Source organism: Drosophila serrata, unplaced genomic scaffold (genome assembly GCF_035046125.1).
Source record: "Drosophila serrata isolate PLE 108 unplaced genomic scaffold, ASM3504612v1 contig_302, whole genome shotgun sequence".
Lineage (NCBI taxonomy): Eukaryota > Metazoa > Arthropoda > Insecta > Diptera > Drosophilidae > Drosophila > Drosophila serrata.
The window spans coordinates 738,925-756,115 of NW_028257200.1; the positions used below are offsets into that span (position 1 = coordinate 738,925).

The 17,191-nt window shown below is 38.7% G+C and overlaps 2 protein-coding genes across 7 annotated transcripts in view; one reads left to right on the forward strand and one right to left on the reverse strand.

Annotated features, from left to right (window-relative positions):
• Window positions 1–4,675, reverse strand: part of spir (spire type actin nucleation factor) — a 44,340-nt gene extending 39,665 nt beyond the window's left edge. For 3 of the 6 annotated variants that reach the window (XR_015272667.1, XM_086837212.1, XM_086837209.1), the window contains exon 1: window positions 3,363–4,675. Coding sequence is in view for 4 of the 6 variants with exons in the window: in XM_086837212.1 (XP_086693338.1) it covers window positions 3,363–3,969 (607 nt within the window). In the remaining 2 variants the exon portion in view is untranslated. The remainder of the gene's footprint in view (window positions 1–3,362) is intronic. The other 3 variants (XR_015272668.1, XM_086837213.1, XM_086837211.1) reach the window with 1 other exon arrangement.
• Window positions 4,676–16,355: 11,680 nt separating this feature from the next.
• On the forward strand, window positions 16,356–17,154 carry Uxt (Uxt prefoldin-like subunit). The gene is made up of 2 exons (XM_020950813.2): window positions 16,356–16,535; window positions 16,592–17,154. Exons 1-2 carry the CDS (start codon window positions 16,489–16,491, stop codon window positions 17,031–17,033), a joined length of 489 nt encoding a protein of 162 aa, XP_020806472.2. The 5' UTR covers window positions 16,356–16,488; the 3' UTR covers window positions 17,034–17,154.
• The last annotated feature ends 37 nt before the right edge of the window (window positions 17,155–17,191 follow it).

Below are 17,191 nucleotides of genomic sequence, written 5' to 3' on the forward strand. Positions count from 1 at the left end.
AATTTTGTGGCAGTGAAAACAAGAAAGTCATAGAGACATGAAAATGAAATATCATCACCCATCCGGGCAAGTGACGAGGCAAAGGTAGATTCGGGTGAAGAAAGAGGTAAGATCTCTTTGATTAATCCAGGTGAAATTTGTTACAAAAAACGGAAGAACAAAATTAAATGCCATGATGGTTTCCCAAAAGCAAAGAAAACTCAACGAAAACAAACTCAGGAAAAACACACAAGTCAAAGACAATCAACAGCTGGCCAAGAGAAAGACAGAGAGAGAACCTACCACAACATTTTCCACCATTTTCCATCGTTTTCCCATTTCCGATTCCCTAGAACTGCGCATGACCCATGACCTTGGAGTGAAAAGGCTCCCCCTTCGTGGGCAGATTTTCCAGCGGAAAATTTTCACCACCCCAAAAACACCTGCTCACGCTTTTCAGCTCCATCTTGCAACAATTTCTGGGTGCCTGGCGAAAAACGTAATGGCGAGTTTGTGTGTTGACAGATTCAAGCGCCAATTTCTACCAAAAGCCAGTGAAAATGTGGAAAACTCTGGTTGAGTTTTCTGCGAGCCTAATCGAGGCGCCAGAGGGCGCGGCGACCCGACGGCGCCGTCGACGTTTTCCCAACAAAATTACTGCCATCTCCCACGCCTCCGATTTTCATGGTCTGCAGTTCATTGGTTGGGGGTCCCGAGGGAAGCCGAGAGTTCCAAGGGAAGACTTGACTTTGGAAGACCGACACAATCAATGATTCGCTCTGCCCGGCGATGCGGTTATCAGGAGACGTTGGAGCGCGATTTTCAGTCTCGAGACCGGCGGAAATCGGAATTAAGAGGCGGCGGCAAGTTCAAAGCCCCAATCCCCAACCTGTCTGAAAATGTAACCTGCGAAAAATACAATATTTCCCCCCATTGATTTTTAGTTTGGATAAAACAAGCGCAAACGAACAAAAACCATTAGAAGGTGCTAGGTCCTAATGATGGGCATCTCCCGGTGGTAATAACTTGTTTGAGCAGACTAATTGCCGCTGCCGGCGGTTCTATTCTTGTCTGGGATATAAGGAAACCCTTTTGATATCTCTCACCTAATGGCTTTGATTTAAGCTTCTAAATTAGCAGCAATTAAGGTGTTACAAGGTGAACTCTGTTTGCCCCGAAGAAAGCCTCGAATGATAAATATAAACAAAGGTTAGGCCAAAGTTATGCTTGAATAATAAAGCCAAGAGGTTCTTTAAACCTAGAACTAAATAATATACTTATTTAACATTTATGCCACCAAAATAATAGCTGTAATTTGCATTTCATTAAGTTTCTAACATATAAATATAACCTTGAGATTATTAATTACAAATTAAAATCATAACAAAAGTTAAATATGTTTTAGATTCCAAAAGTGAATGCTTAGCGAATTGTAAATGCCATAAATATTCCCAAAAAGGGCGGTGTAATATAATTTTTATAGGAATATTTCATGGCACATTCTCTAGTAACAGCATTTACTTGCTTAATAGTTCCTTCACCTTCGAGCTACACAATTTAATTAATATCTCCAAGCAACTTCCTGTATCTGTGTGCCCTTAAGAATACCCATGTACCCGGCTAATTGCTTATAAGAATCAACTAATTGGCCTTGCCAATACATAAAGTCTGGCTATAAACAGAGTTGGCCTGGCCAAATAGAGAGCTAGAGAAACCTCTCAGACATCGCTCAGAATGTCTGTATAAAAAATGCAGTAGAATGCAGTTAATGCTCTGCAGCCCAAGAGATTGTGAGTCACATTGAAAGGGCCACCTAGGAGATTCAAGATCCCATCGCACAGCCCACTCACAGAAAACGCATTTTCCAATTAACGTGGCTTATCTAAAAGCCGATAGATTACCGACCTGTATTTTGACAGTCTCCCCGGACGAATGATTAAACAATTAGCTGGCAGACAACCTGAGACACGTTCTGTAGATCCGTAGATCTGGAGACAAAATATATATCCCCCCATCAATTACAGAAGATGAAGAAGGGAGTTGTGGGTCTAGGAAACACACTCTATAAGCTGGGTTCAGCACTGGGCGAAAATTCTGTAATTTTCTAAAGATTAATGTGAAAGAAAAACGAAAAGGAACAAACAAAGAGAGGGTTCTTCTTCACTAAAAACTTATACAAAGTACGTACAAGATATATTTCATGTAAATATTTATTATTTTTTAAGTTTAGTAATTCTTTTTCATTTCTTATATAACTCTTTTTTGTTTCCATTTTGGAACTCTTATAATTTCAGCTTGCCATCATGAAAACATTAAGGAAAATGATGTGCATTTTCTTGCTGTGCAACTAAAAAAGCCACAAAAGAAAGTGAAAAATACTGGGTACGTTGGGTGCTGAGATGGAATGGGATGGGATGGGACCTTCTTCTTCATGGGAGTCGCCGTTTACACTTTCCCAAAAGCCAGCACGCAATCAGACAGAAGTGAGGAGAAAAACCTCAATCAAAGCTGGCTGCATAACTTAAATGCAGAGGTCATCATCAGTTGGATAGTTGGATAGATAGTTGGATAGTGTGGGTTGTTTGTTTGGAAAGCGAGGGGATTCCGATGCCAATAGTTAGATGGATGGCACACGGAAACGCACATCACGGCACAAATGCCTGGCCGACAAAATAAAAGGCCAGTCAAGACAGAAACGAAAGAAAGAAAGAAGTTAACTGCGGCTTATTAACTGAAAATGAAAGCGTTTGCCGAAAAAGACAAAGAGCCGCGTCCCCATCCGGAAAGGCATCACTTTAACCGGTTTTCCGGCCCAGCTAATCACAGCCCCAGTTTTCATCACATTGCTACAGTTCCGCATCTGAAGTCGACACCCAACTGACCTCTGACAGTTTGAAATAAAGAAAAAATAAAACTAAAATAAAATACAGCATTTCTTTGTGTAGCTACCTTCCTCAGAAAAGTACTCAAATTTAAACCCATTCAAATTAATAAATAGCACTCGAAATAACTTGACTTGGTAACTTCTCAGCGTCACTAAAATCACATAAAATGTCATTTAAGGTTAGTAGTTCCTTACGTTATCAAAAATCAAATCACTTGCTTTATATATGTATGTATGTATGTTCTATATGGTTCTAATTAGCGTTTCCGTTTATATACAGATTCTATAGATTAAGGGGTATGTACAAGGCAATTGCCTTGATAAGAAAATGTGTTTATAGAATGAAAAAATGAACTAAACCCTTTACTTTGTATGTTTTTTTTTAAGAAAAACTATATTCTTTTATAAAATTTTACAGGCAATGTATACAATCCCAAGAAATTCCAATAATATTGTAAACCTCTATGAATATGATATTTCAAACGATTTGTTGACTTACCTCGATTGATGACAATGGCGCTGCCGTCTCCGCCGTTGGTGCTGTTGCTTGTGGTTGTGCTGCTGCTGGCGCTGTGGTCCAGCTGGTCCCGCGAGGAAATGTTCAATTCCGCATTGTGCTCCTTGGTCCGCTCCGCGCTCTGCTGATCCCCAGGCGGAGGCAGACGCTCCTTGCCAGAGAAGTGCACGCTGCCGTCGCGATGGAAGTGCAGCTCAAAGCTGGCGGGCAATCCCGACTCGTAGTCCGCCGGACGGCAGCTGTGCGCCTGGATGGCCACTTTGTAGTAGAGCGTGGTGAACTGGTGGATGAGGGCCCAGGCCTGGTCCTCGGACAGTGGAGCCTTGAACGAGTCCAGAATGTTGTTGAGGGTGACGCACTGCTCCGGGCAGGAGCACTGGTGGAAGGCCAGGCGGACCAGCTGGTGGCCCGGCATCATTTCGGAATCACTTTGATGTTGGCCAAGGGATACGGCATTCTTGGTTGCCACCTTGGGGGCATCGCCATTGGCGCTGTCCGGCGAGGTGGAGAGGAAGCCCTCCTCCGAGTCCTTGAACTTGGACGGGGGCACGGGCGCGGACTCCGGCTCGGAGGCCTGGTGCTCCGTCATCTTGGCTAGCGGATTCTTGGCGCGTCTTAGCACTTGGGCCACATATAATTGATTTGCACTCGAGGCGCCCTTCGTTTTAACCTAGGAATTTCACAATTCTTGCTTGTTTTTTGCAGTATTTTCTGCTTTTCTTATTGTATCTGGTTTACTATTTTTTTTTTCTGGTTTTGGTTTTTGAACTAAACACAATCGGAATGTAAATGGAACTAAAGGCAATATTAATGCCGCACAGAATTATCGAATATTTGTTTGTTGGCTGACTACATTTAACACAAAACACAAGGCAAACGCGCGACGATGGGGTACGAAACAAAAAAGAACACACGAAATACGAAAAATTATGCTCGAGAATTATTATTGGTGGTCACGTTTTCCTGCACTTTTCGCATTTGCCGTTATGTTTTCGGGGACTCTGCTTTGCGGCTTAGCTTCTTCATGGAATTTCACAACACTGATTAAGATCGTTTAAGTCACGCGCACTTCTTGGTATCGATATATGTATGTATTTTTCCAAATTTAATTTCATTATTATTGAAATCTCTGTACGTCTCTTTAATCGCAATTAATATATTTCTTCTCCTATTCACTTGTTCGCTTTTGCGTTATCCGTTTCCACGTCCGCTCGCGCGAGTTTTATTTTCCAACTGAATTATCAGCAGGTTTCACCGGACGACTCAGCCCCAACAACCGCTGCAGCAGTGTTGGCAGCTTAGCTTTATCCTGGCCAGACCTAGCCAATTTGAAATTGTATAATAAGAAAATACATTTATTAATTATTTTACGAATAAACTAAAAATGCAATCTGTCTTTTAAGACTTAAAGAGTTTGTTTACTTACATAAATGATATATCTACATATTTTTCAAATTAATAAGGAAAAAGGTTAATCCACTGCCTGTGTTATTGTTCTGTCTTTGACAAACAAAAATATATATATTTAAATTAATTACTACAATTAGTTTATATTAATGTAAATTTCATTACCATTCCCCTTCGTAACTGAAAAAATATACTATTTATTTGTTAAAAATTTGAAACTGAGATGTATGCCGAAGAAAAATTAAAATTTTCCGAGACTAACTTTAAAGATAAATTGGTTTATTATAAGCAAGTAACAATTTGTTTAATGCTTTATTATTACAATATATTTAGTTTTTATAAAAATTTAAATGTTTCATTTTGAGGCGGCCATTATTGGAATTACTCTAGCCTTTTACCACTAGATATAGCGTTTTTTAATCGACAAATTGCTGTTTTCGGAGCCAAACTTGGTAATATTAGTTATCTAAAAACTACTAATACTACTTAAATTAGTGAAGTTAACTGTAACTTACGTTTAAGCAACCAACTGACAATTTTTTATTTTTAGCTTATTTTAGCTTTTTTTGGCTAAGAATCTAGCTATTCATGACTTAGCAACACTGCTCGGCGAGCAAGTGCTCGGCTAGTGAAACAGCTGGTAAATGTTGGCTCTGAAAGTCGCTCAGCTGTTTTGTTGCTTTGACTCTCTCAGTTGCACTCTCGCTAGGCTCTCTTGTTCACACACTCTCTCTCTCTTTGGCTTTTTATTTTGATTCCGGTTTTCGTTTGATAAGAAACTTTGCCTTTGCCATTGCTTTTGCTTTTGATTTGGCTTTTGCGTTAGCTTCGTTGAGTCTTTATGGTTTATTTTTTGTTTTTGTTCAGCAATTTTGATTTAGTTGCTGCCAATTTCGGTAAAAAATCATGTTAAGGTCAAAAGCGGGAGTAAGTATGGGCCGCCAGGTGGCGCATAAAAACCTGTGCGTCGCCGGAAATGGTTAAAACTTAAAATAAAGCTTTAAAAATTGCAATTTAGAGTTGCGCTTAATGTTCCGTCACAAAGATTGTATAGCCATTATTTCCAGGGAGCATTGAGACGACAGCGAATATACATATTATCAAAAGAATTGTATCTTATTTGATTCAAAGCTATCTTGTATTTTTATAAAATTTGGTTTTTAGTTTTATGATAATCGGAATACTTGCCAGAGAAACAGTAAACTATGAGCAGTAGTAACTATGAGCAGTAAGTACCCTTCAGTACCAAAATTATATGAGCACTAATTAACTATGATCAGTAATTACCTATAAGCAGTAAGTAACTATAAGCATTAAGTAACTATGAGCATTAAGTAACTCTGAACAGCAAGTATCTATAACTAGTAAGTAACTATGATCAGAAAGTTTCGATGACCAGTAAGTATATATTACCAGTAAGTATGTATGTATGATCACTTACTAACTTTGAACACTAATAAACAATGACTTGCAACTTTTGTAACACAACACATTTCCAAGACTCGGCCGGCAGCAGTCACTTCGTTCTGGGGATGTTAGAACCAGTTGAGAATTATATGACCACTAATTAACTATAATCAGTAATTACCTATAAGCAGTAAGTAACTATGAGCATTAAGTAACTCTGAACAGCAAGTATCTATAACTAGTAAGTAACTATGATCAGTAAGTATCGATGACCAGTAAGTATCTATGACCAGTAAGTATCTATGATCAGTTACTAACTTTGAACACTAATAAACAATGACTTGCAACTTTTATAACACAACACATTTCTAAGACTCGGCCGGCAGCAGTCACTTCGTTCCGGGGATGTTAGAACCAGTTGGGAATTATATGACCACTAATTAACTATGATCAGTAATTACCTATGAGCAGTAAGTAACTATGAGCATTAAGTAACTATGAACAGCAAGTATCTATGACTAGTAAGTAACTATGATCAGTAAGTATCTATGACCAGTAAGTATCTATGACCAGTAAGTATCTATGATCAGTTACTACATTGAACACTAATAAACAATGACTTGCAACTTTTATAACACAACACATTTCTGAGACGTGGCCGGTAGAAGTCACTTCGTTCCGGGGATGTTAGAACCAGTTGGGAATCATATGCACAGATGTGTGAGATTTGTTTTGGATCAAATTTAAGCTATTTGAATGAAACAATGGACAAATTCTTCTATATAATTTAACTAGCATATAGGTCGGAGCATGGCGAATCGGTGGACTATATATATACATAAATATATATAAGCCATAGGAACGATCGGAAAATGTTAAGAAGAAATATTATAACTTTTCCAGTTTCAGTTGCCATACAAACGATCGTTAGATATAGAGGAAAATGCATAAAATCGTAAGTTTTGTATAAACAATAATTCTTAAATCTAAAAAAATAGCCATACCTTAGGTTATATGAAAATAAATAAGAAAATAAAACTAAGTTATCTTCTTACAAGTTATGTAAAAACTTAAGCAGCCTGAGATACCTTTGAATGCAATATACATATTAATGGAAAACCCCTCGCCTAATTAAATCGGAATTCAGCTGTGGAAGATGATGCCTTATCTATATAGGATTTCGCCTGATCGCTGGCGTGCATTCAAGGTTCAGCCAGCAGTCAGCATCCCGACAACATTTGTAACTGAAAGATCGGTGACAGGCGCATTTTTACGAGTTAATAAGCCCCATAAGTACGACCCCCGCCTGCTTGCTGGCCAAGTTATGATATATGAGCCGTAAATTGAAACTTTATATCAATGCCGACGATTTCGCTAGGGGAAATGGAGGCTGGGAAGGGATTTGCATACAATATTATTACAGCATCGGCATCTGCGGTAAGCTTTAACGACTTGTTTTTGTCCGTTCGTATAAGAAATAATAATAATAAAAAGTAAATAAGCGAGAAAACAGAAGACGTCTCTCTATACGTACGTGCGTTTTATTAATTGCAAGAGGAGCCAGAGGAGTGGGGGATGTCTGCCCACGTAATCATTGGATGGCCATAAAAAGTGTGTCCTCCTAGAGGGAGATGGCCCAAAGCAGCAGCTGGACGACACCTAAGACTCCACCAAGAGCCAGTCATCCCATCCAGATGTGGCAATTGTCTCGTTTTATGACCCAATCGCTAATGAATTAATTAACCAACTGGTGGCTGCATTGCGTTGGCTTAACACCCGATAAAAAAATAATTATTTGCCAGATCTTGGCTCGGCTACGACTTCGACTTTGGCTTTGCTGAGTTCAACAGCCGCTGGCGAACTTCAACCCACAATCGTCAGAGACTGCAGCTGGTTCAGATCGGATCGCTCTTTGTTCTCCTCACAATATATGGCAATGGAAATGGGAATAGGAATGGGAATGGTAATGGTAATGGCCATAGAACCTGACTCGCATGAATCACCCACTTTAACTATGGCCATAACCCAACATCACCCACCAGAAACTGGACGGGCCAAAGCCAAATAAATGTGCATGCGAAAAAACAAAAAGCCAGTTAACAAATGTGAAAAGCTGTAGTTATGATGCCCTGTAAGGTGGGGTATATATACTAAAAAATAGGGTATAAAATAGGGTATATAACTTACTATATCTCCGCCTTGACTATGGTCAGAATTTAAACAATGCACATAGTCACATTATGACTTTGTAACTAAGTCAAGACACTTTTAGACATAAAAATTAGTTATTGGTGCATTATAATTTACAATAAATTAAATGGTGTTATTTTTATTAAATTTTATAGGATATTTCATAGTCGAATCCCTTTCGAAATCATCCCAATTCCCTGCTTTGCTGACTGTTCTCTGGGGAGGGTTCAGCCAAGCGTTGCATTTTTGGTCAATTACGTTTGTCGCGCGGGCGGCACTTGGCCAAGCTCCAAACTGGGGCTCCAAGCTGGACTTAGGTTCGGATTCAGATCCAACTGCAACTATATATTATACTATTATATACATAGATTTATAGCTTCGGCTGACTTGGTCAGCTTTGTGGGCGTGGATTCTGAGTTTGCTTTGTCACGAAATGCGAGTAGCACCGGAAATGTGCATCCGTTTTTGTTTTTTTTTTTCGGCGTCTAAATGCCGGCATTTAGTTGGTAAAAAGGGAGTTGGGAAATGTGTGTCAAACGCAGCCAAGTCGAGTCGCTCTTTTTGGCCAAATCTTGCTGCTGCAGATTGCGTGCCGCGACTGTTGCCACATGTTGCTGCTGCAACAGCAACGGAGGAGGATGCAACGCTTCGATGCGCCTGACACTTTTGCCAAGAAGTTGCATAAATCCCCCGCAGCCGGCAGGTAAATTGCCGAAACACAGTTGCACTTCTTAACTAAGTAGGGGGATTTAAATGAGATCTTTACCTGTACAATTAGTAGACTTAAAGGGGTTTTAAGTAAGCAAAGATCTTGACTTTACTTTAAGAAAATTTCCTAATATATTAATGGATTTAAAATGCTTAAGATTAAGGTTAAGATACAGAAAATGTACATTATTTAAATCCTTGATAATTCAATTTCTTTAAATTGGTCCGGTTTTTTTTTTATAACTTTCACAGGCCTGCTTATTTCCTTTATTAATAATTTCTCTTACTAACATCCGAACAACATATTGCATTTTCTTATTTTCCTTTTAGAACCCGTTTCCATCTGGGCGAGGAAAATTAAATCTTTGCTATCTTTTGATATGTTCGGAAATTGTTATTATTGTCACAGTCCAATGTCTTGGCGTTCATTAAGGTAAATGCACAAAGACAAAACCTGCCAGTCAGGCGTTCCGTCAACCCGTCAGATACGGATCCAAACAAAGCCTGAGATACAGAAAAAACACAGTCGGAAACCGAGAGTCAGTTCAGGGCTTAGATCTCGATTCACGTGTTGAAATCATGGAAACTAATGGCCCTGCCTTTCCTCAACTCTGTCTCCTGGCCATTTCACAATTGTGTAATATTCTGTCGGCTCTAAAAACGTGATGCAATTAGGCCTTTGGATGCAGTGCAGCACTGCACTTGGTTCAAAAGAATGAAGAATACAAAAAAAGAGTTGAGGGGAAAAAAGTGTAAAAAGGGAGCTCAGAGTTATGATTATCGTACGTGTTCCTTCTCGGGTAATCAATTTTTTACATGTCTTCATTACGAACTTTTATTTTTCGAGTGTGAGAATTTTGTGCACGATTTAATGGGCAGTCATTTGTACATATATGAATGTATATGGAATATTCATGGGAGGCCTGAGAAAATCTAGAATGTATTTTCCTAATTAATGCAAGGCATCTAAGCCAATTTGCAAATGGAAATCCAGTAATTTGGCTTACTTTCTATCACTTCTGGGTTAGTACTTTGAGGTTTCTTTGCACAGGAAATAAAAGAGTCTTATGGGTAAAATATAAATCTCTTAAACGGATTGAAAATCATTAGAAATTTTAATTAATTTATACTTAAGGAACCCTAGAAACCATGGGTAAGAAAATACTTGAAGGAGATCGTTCTTTAAGTTATGAACTTAACATACTTCTTATACTTATCTCTTATTACTTTGATATACAATCAAATTTATTGTAGTGTATTAATGCCACTCCGCTTATTAGCCTGTAATTGAGACCTTCCTGGGAACCTCCAGCCTCTTGACACCCATTACTCATCGCATTCGTAGGCTGTGCCACATGTGGCATATTGACCCAAGTGCCAAATACCAGATCTCCCCCATCAGGTGACCCAGAAAATGCCGGGCGACAATAAGAATGTGTCTTATATATTCTCTCCTTCTCTCTTTAAGTAATATTTTCTATTTTCTTTATGAACCCCAACTTCAATGATCACAATACGCATTATTTTCGCCGGCTATATGACATTCTTCGGGGGCTTAAAGTATCGGAGAGGCCATAATCGGGGCTGCGGAAGAATCGCTAGTGATCGTGCTCAAGTAGACGTGACAAGAGACCTCCAAGAGCACTCTTCTCCACCGAAATCATTTGATTTGGAGAAAGCGGAATCTTTTTGGCGGAAGAACCAAAGTAATCACTGAAATCGCAGAACGATTCCCTTACACCACAGCGCTCCAATTTTTGTGTTCATGCAATTATTTCAGGTAACTCCGATTTGCCTGCAAGCTAAGAGACCCATTTAAACGGTAGGGCAACATATTAAAGCTAAGTGCCACTTAAGACCACGTTGCCCGAGAGCTCCTCCTCCACATCCCAAGAACTTGCGCAAAAAACCCTGACAGCCAAAGAGATTGTCTGTCTAACTCCCAATCTAAATGATACACAGGAAGAAGTATTACTTGGAACCTCTTAAATAATAGGAAATAAATCAAGATATTTAAGAATACTTAAAAGAAATGTTACTTTATTTGTAGTAATTTTTAAGTTTAATATTTATTTAATTTCTATACTAAATCTTTAATTTCTTATAGTGTTTTCAAGCTGTGACTGGGGCACATTTAGTACATTTTTTGGTTGATCATTTCGGGTGCCTTCTATGTGCAATGCAATTTCTAAAACGTGATTCGTGCAGAGACAAATAATGCCCAGGCACTCCTCCTTCTTCTCCTTCACCGATCCTGCCACAGACTCCCTCCTTCACCTATCCTCCTCCTCCTCCTCCTCCACTGGAGTCCAACAAAAGCCCATTAATATAATTTGTGTCTAGAGCTATTTCCACTGAGACCCAATGTCTGCAAGCTTCAAGACTCCTTTTCCTAAACGATTATGAGCTCCAACTCGGAGGCAACTTGATGTTGGGAAAACATGCCACAGTTTTTCCATATCGCATTGTTTTCTTTCTGTTTTTTATTATTATTATTATTATTTTTGTTTTTTGGCTGACGGGGTCACAGTCTGCAAGTCTCACTCCCGTATAGATCAAATAAGACCGCTGATCGTGTCGCCGCCGTCATCGATCGATTGCCATTCTGTGTGGGCTTTTCCCCTTATTTATTGTACAGAATTGTCTACAACTTTTATTGGATGGCGCTTAAGTTTTATTGGCGAGCAACCGAAATGGGTTTTTCATGGGAACAAATCGATGATCGGTAGCCCGCGGGGGACTGGCATGTTGACAGACTTGATAAATTTTTGAATTAGATGCCGAAGGTTGCCTTTCTTCCTGGACAATGGGTCAGTCATCGTGGGTGGACATAATTGGGGTAATAAAATGGATTGTTTTGTGGTGATAATTCAATCGGATAAAGAAGAGAATTTGTACTTATTTTTGGGATAAGTGTAAGTACTTGAAAGTTATCTTTAATAAGGAATATATATGATTTATAGGGTAGGAAATGACTTGGGTTATAATACCTTGTTTAAGGATATACAAATTAAAAATTAATTTATAAATCTTCTCAGGACTTAAAATAATAATAATAATATATATAAATAAAGTTATATCTTATTACCATGACTATTATTTTATTTATACTAATAATACTTCCTTTCTATATACATTATTTATTTTATTACCATCTCTTTAATAGCTTCCTTGATATTGTATCCGTCTGAGTAATCGAGGTTGTTTAATATCCTAGGGTTCAGCATTCGGAGAACACTTTAGCCACCAATCTTGGGCCTGGGAATGGCGACAACAAATCAGCGCGGATCGGTGCGGGATCTTGCGGTTGCCCGGCCATAAACTAAGTGACCACCTGCGAGTTCCATTGGTTAACATAAAGCAAACTCTTTATGGACCCGACAGACACTACGACCACGACGAGGATGACAACGACATCTCGATAGGCAGCAACTGGATGGAGGACCCGGTATCGGCATTCTCGTTTGAAGATAATGAAGATCTTGGCAAAGAATGTTCTCACTTTTTAAGGTACACAGTAAGAAAGATTTTGGAAATTGGAAGAGAGCCTTTTTAAAAGTAAATATTGTGGAAGATATTTATTTGGGGTTTCCAAGTAGAAAAGCTTTGTAAATTCAAAGAAAAGGTTTAAAATCTTAGTTTAGAATTATGAAACCAAATTCTAGGACATGATCTCTAAACTATCATCATTCATAGACAATCAATGCCTATTACAATATTTTTGTTAAAAGAGGAAACTTGCATGAATATCATTACACTTTAATTTTAAGCTTAAAACACTCCGAGATACATTTAAAACCCCCTACTTAGCTTTTCTCTGGGCAGAAATAAAGTCCACTGATGTCTAATAATGGGAAAAAGGCATCGTTTGCTGCACTTTAAAGAAATAAGCCACCACACAACTTTGGAGAAGTAAACATGGACCCGAGACGAGGATGGGGCCAGGAGTAGGTGCAGGAGTCGAGGCTGGAGAAAGAGAGAGTGAGAACCCAAGATCTGGACTTGCAACCTGGGCGCACTTTCATTTTCAGCTGCCCGCCGCATAATTAATTGCGACCGAAAGTGGACGACGATTTTTCGTGGCGGCAGAAAGTAAGCAAACATAAAAATAAAAAATAAGAAAAAACCCAGAGGAAAACGCTAAAGACGAAGTGATCGCCATTCGAAGGAACAACGAACCTGTAGCGACTTGACTCCACTAAACCGGATCAATGGGGCTTGAACGTGGAGCAACTTTCTTCTTCTGGCGGCTTCTGACACACTAAACTGACGCAACGCAGCGTGTGGCAAGTGCGGCAAGTGCCTGGCCTGCCTTCCATCTTGCAACGCCCACTAGGAGTCGCCAGCTTCCTTTGCAGCCCATAGCTGCCACAAATGGAAATTAACCATGTTTTTATGGCCATGTGGGCGATGTGAAAAGGGAAGAGTCTCAGTCTCTGTGCAGGAGCACATGCCTCATTTACACGCTGCAGATGTCCTATAATGGCATTGCTAATGGGGTATCCTTCATTTTATTTAGGTTTTAAAATATATAAATGCTGCAGGTTATTTAATGTAAAGTTAAATATTTCAGTCTAAATCTTATCTATACTTAAGGACACTTTAGTTAAATCAGCCAAGAAGGGATATTTGAAGGGGTTTTACTTAATTTAATGATGAAAAGACTTTGATTTCTTATTAAAATAAATATATCCTTTGACATTACCTAATTAAAAAGAAGAAATCTTCTTAAAATAACAAATTAAGATAGAAAAAGTGACTTAATCCTTGATATTAACTATTTTCTTTTCATCATAAACACATATAAACCTTGATACCTTAGGTGTGTTTCGTTAAATGGGTAAAGTCCCTGTCGATATATCCATTTAATTTTTAGAAAATTTTGTGGCAAGGAGTGCTGCAAAGTCGCCGAACCTAAGCCCAATCTTCAAACCGATACGTATTCGAAGCCAATCGACAAGTCCAGTGCCTGTGCCTGACAGAACCAGTTTAATGGCACGTGAAATTTCACCCAAAAGATCTGTGAATCTCCGGGGGTAAATGAAAGGGGGATCCCATCGAAGGAGGGGCGTGGCAAGTTGATTTGCTTAAAAAGAAATTCACTTTCCTTCGACGGTTTTTACTTTTTCAAATTTTAGTGTGCGAATGTTTGTCGTTTCGGTTTGTGGCAAGTCTTTCTCTACACGGAAACCAAAGGATACATTTTTATATTAATCTAAAATTCCTATTTTAATACAAATAAATTTAAATAAAATAAAAGAAACTTCAATTATTAATATTAATAAATGAGGTAAAATATACTTTCCTAAGAGCAATTCAATCCTTAATAAAGCTTACCCTCTAAAAATATTGGTAAGTGTTAATTGCACATTTCAAATTAAAACTTAAAAAGCCAAAATGATACCATAATTTTCTATTTATGTATAGTAAAATATGAGTTTCAACTTTGTATTTAATATTTTAAAGTCAAACAAAGCTCTGCTAGACATCCTTGAATTATTATTTCGAAATTGTTTCCCGTGCAGCACAAGACTTCTCTCATGGGCAGAGAAGGCAAAGAAGGTCACGGTGTGTTGTAGATCATGAGGATTGGATGCGAAACAAGGCCCAGAGACAACAGGAGGTGGTCAAAGTCAAAGTCGCTGGCTTAAACTAGGCATGGGATCCCATGCCTGCCGAGACCACAATTGAATGCATTGCCAATGAGCGCAAAAATACTTTTAATGAAAGTTGGCACTTTGCTTTTTTGGGTTTCCTCAGCTTGTTTTGGTTTTCGGATATTCCGACGTTTTGTTTTTCTATTTGTTTTGGTTTGGTTTTCCAGCCTTTTGATTTGTGGCAAGCCAGGCGGCAGCCGTGGAAAATGGTGCTTGCAGCAGGAGCTGAGAGGTGTTGGAGATCAGCTAATTGGATGTGGACAATGGATTGCTTGGATATTGTTAGCGGCGGAGGTGGAGCGCATCCTTAATTGGTACCCAGACACCAAAGCGGATCTATTTTTTTGTTAGGTGTAAAGTAAATCAAGTCGCTATCTAAACATCGAGCACTTTCACCATCAATGAGGAGGATGCCTCAGGTATATAACTTGAAGGCATTTTATAATCCTCCCAAAGGCAGCAGTTGCTGGAACTTCAATCGCAGTATTTAAAGCGTTTTAAACTAACAAAAGAGGATGGTAAATATATATTTAAAAAATCAATAAAGAATTATTAATAATGATAAGTCTGTGCATAAATAAATTAAACAGGAAACATACCCAGACACCAAAGCGGATCTATTTTTTTGTTAGGTGTAAAGTAAATCAAGTCGCTATCTAAACATCGAGCACTTTCACCATCAATGAAGAGGATGCCTCAGGTATATAACTTGGAGGCATTTTATGATGCTCCCAAAGGCAGCAGTTGCTGGAACTTCAATCGCAGTATTTAAAGCGTTTTAAACTAACAAAAGAGGATGGTAAATATATATTTAAAAAATCAATAAAGAATTATTAATAATGATAAGTCTGTGCATAAATAAATTAAACAGGAAACATACGCACCACAAACAACAGAGTTCAAATACAAAGGCTAAAAAGGCATTAAAAATGCTAATGATTCATGCCTCGGGTGTGATTTCAATTCAATTCGGACTTGCAGATAAGACACTCAAAGAGTGATGTGAAAATATTAATTTGGAATTGCCTGCGCAGACAATTGACTTTATTTTTCGCTTCTGTCTTATGGCTGTGATCATTTGTTTCGGATTATATAAAGTGTGCGATGAACTGGGAGTCACATCGGATTAGTGCGAAAATCTGCAATGTGTGGGATTAATTGAACTTGGCACAACTTAACACTTTTTTGTGCTGATGTAACCAGCAGGGGAGTGTGTTTCCGAATACAATCAAAAAATAAATAAAGATAGAAGAATTTCTCTTAAAATATATTTCCTTTTTTTGGTAATCAACCAACCGGAAATGGCATATTACCTCATTGTTTAGAGACAGAATCCTATAATAGTTGCATTAATATTTATTCCATTATTCTTGTGATTGAAGGGCTGACTGACTTCGAATATCTATATAATAGATATATACAATATTGTCGTTTGATTTTTAGCAATGCTTTTTGTAAGATTCCCCTGCAATCATTATGTATTTCCCACTCATTTCCGTTTACTGTGAATATTTGAATTGTAACGACCAAATCGAAATTTCTGTTACTGAAAATACTAAAAAAGTTTGCCGCTCTACCTACATGGTCATACCTTTCAGCGGCTGTTAATAACAGTGCGCATGCGAATGCGCTCAACAGCTCTCTGTTAACTTATTTTGCGACAAAAAGGTAAACAAATCAAACATTGCTCGTTTTTATCGGATTTATCGGGCTTAAAGCTTATAATTAAAGAAATAACAATGCACAACAAGTCAAAAACCAGTGCGGCGTCTCAACAGAGTCAGGAGTAAGTAATGAGCTATCAAGAAATACGAATAAACTGCTTAAATTAAATTTACACAGGCAGGCTGCCAATGAAGCGCGCATCACCCAAATCGAGGAGTTTATCAATGAAGTCCTAAAGGAGGAGCTCCGCCAGCTGGAACAATGGATTGGACAGTACAACGAGGAGATAATGGAGTACGTGCAGTTGAAGAACACGCTGCAAACTTTCGACACACATTTGTCCGAGGGCTACAAAACGCAGGTGAACATTGGTAGCAATATCTTTATGCAGGCCAGAGTTCGCCAGATGGATCGCATCCTGGTGAACGTGGGCAAGGATGTCTATCTGGAGATGACCCTGCCGGAGGCGGAGCAGTTCAGCGACGTTCGCGTCAAGATACTGACCAAGCAATCCGAAGTTCTGCGCGAGGAGAGCGTCAAGAAGCGGGCTCAAATTAAAATGGCTTTAATAGCAATCAGCGAAAGGGCCAAGCTTAACCAGCAGGACGATGGGAAGTAGACAAGGATGCAACAGGCAGGATGGGAGATTGATTGAGGGTACCTTACGTTAAATAATATACAATTTCGGTTAAATATAACTCAGGAATATAGCTCCGTAAAGAATATTTAATGAAAGACAAGCTGGATCCTGCGATTTCTGGGATTTAAATCAAATGA